The sequence below is a fragment of the Cariama cristata genome, unplaced genomic scaffold, assembly GCF_000690535.1.
Source record: "Cariama cristata isolate BGI_N322 unplaced genomic scaffold, ASM69053v1 scaffold28959, whole genome shotgun sequence".
Taxonomy (NCBI): domain Eukaryota; kingdom Metazoa; phylum Chordata; class Aves; order Cariamiformes; family Cariamidae; genus Cariama; species Cariama cristata.
The window spans coordinates 930-1,288 of record NW_009636740.1 but is presented as its reverse complement, the minus strand read 5'-3'; the positions used below and the strand labels follow the sequence as shown (position 1 = coordinate 1,288).

Below are 359 nucleotides of genomic sequence, written 5' to 3'. Positions count from 1 at the left end.
TGTGGGATTTGCCCGCAGGGTCCCCGCTATGTCTGGAACAGGACATAGATGCTGGCTGCCGCCATCGATCCCAGCGTGAATTATTTGATGGGTAACAAATGGCCCGTGTGCCAGGCCCCAGCAGCCACCGGGACACACGCAGGCACTGAGGCTGTCCCCAACACGTCCCCTGCCAGGTCTCTTCGAACCCGCGGACATGAAGTACAACCTGGTGCGTAACACCACCCTGGACCCGTCGCTCACCGAGATGATGGAGGTGGCCATCATGATCCTGAGCAGGAACCCCAATGGCTTCTATCTCTTTGTGGAAGATAAGTCTGGGCTGATGCCCCCGGGGTGGGTGAGACGGGGGTCCCGCG

General features: G+C 60.4%; 1 protein-coding gene across 1 annotated transcript in view; it reads left to right on the top strand.

Annotated features, from left to right (window-relative positions):
* Nucleotides 1-359, top strand: part of LOC104167709 (alkaline phosphatase, placental-like) — a gene marked incomplete at its 3' end in the record, with an annotated part of 2,261 nt that overhangs the window by 1,423 nt on the left and 479 nt on the right. Inside the window, 2 exon segments of the mRNA XM_009708037.1 lie at nucleotides 14-91; nucleotides 177-356. Coding sequence (XP_009706339.1) covers nucleotides 14-91; nucleotides 177-356 — 258 coding nt within the window.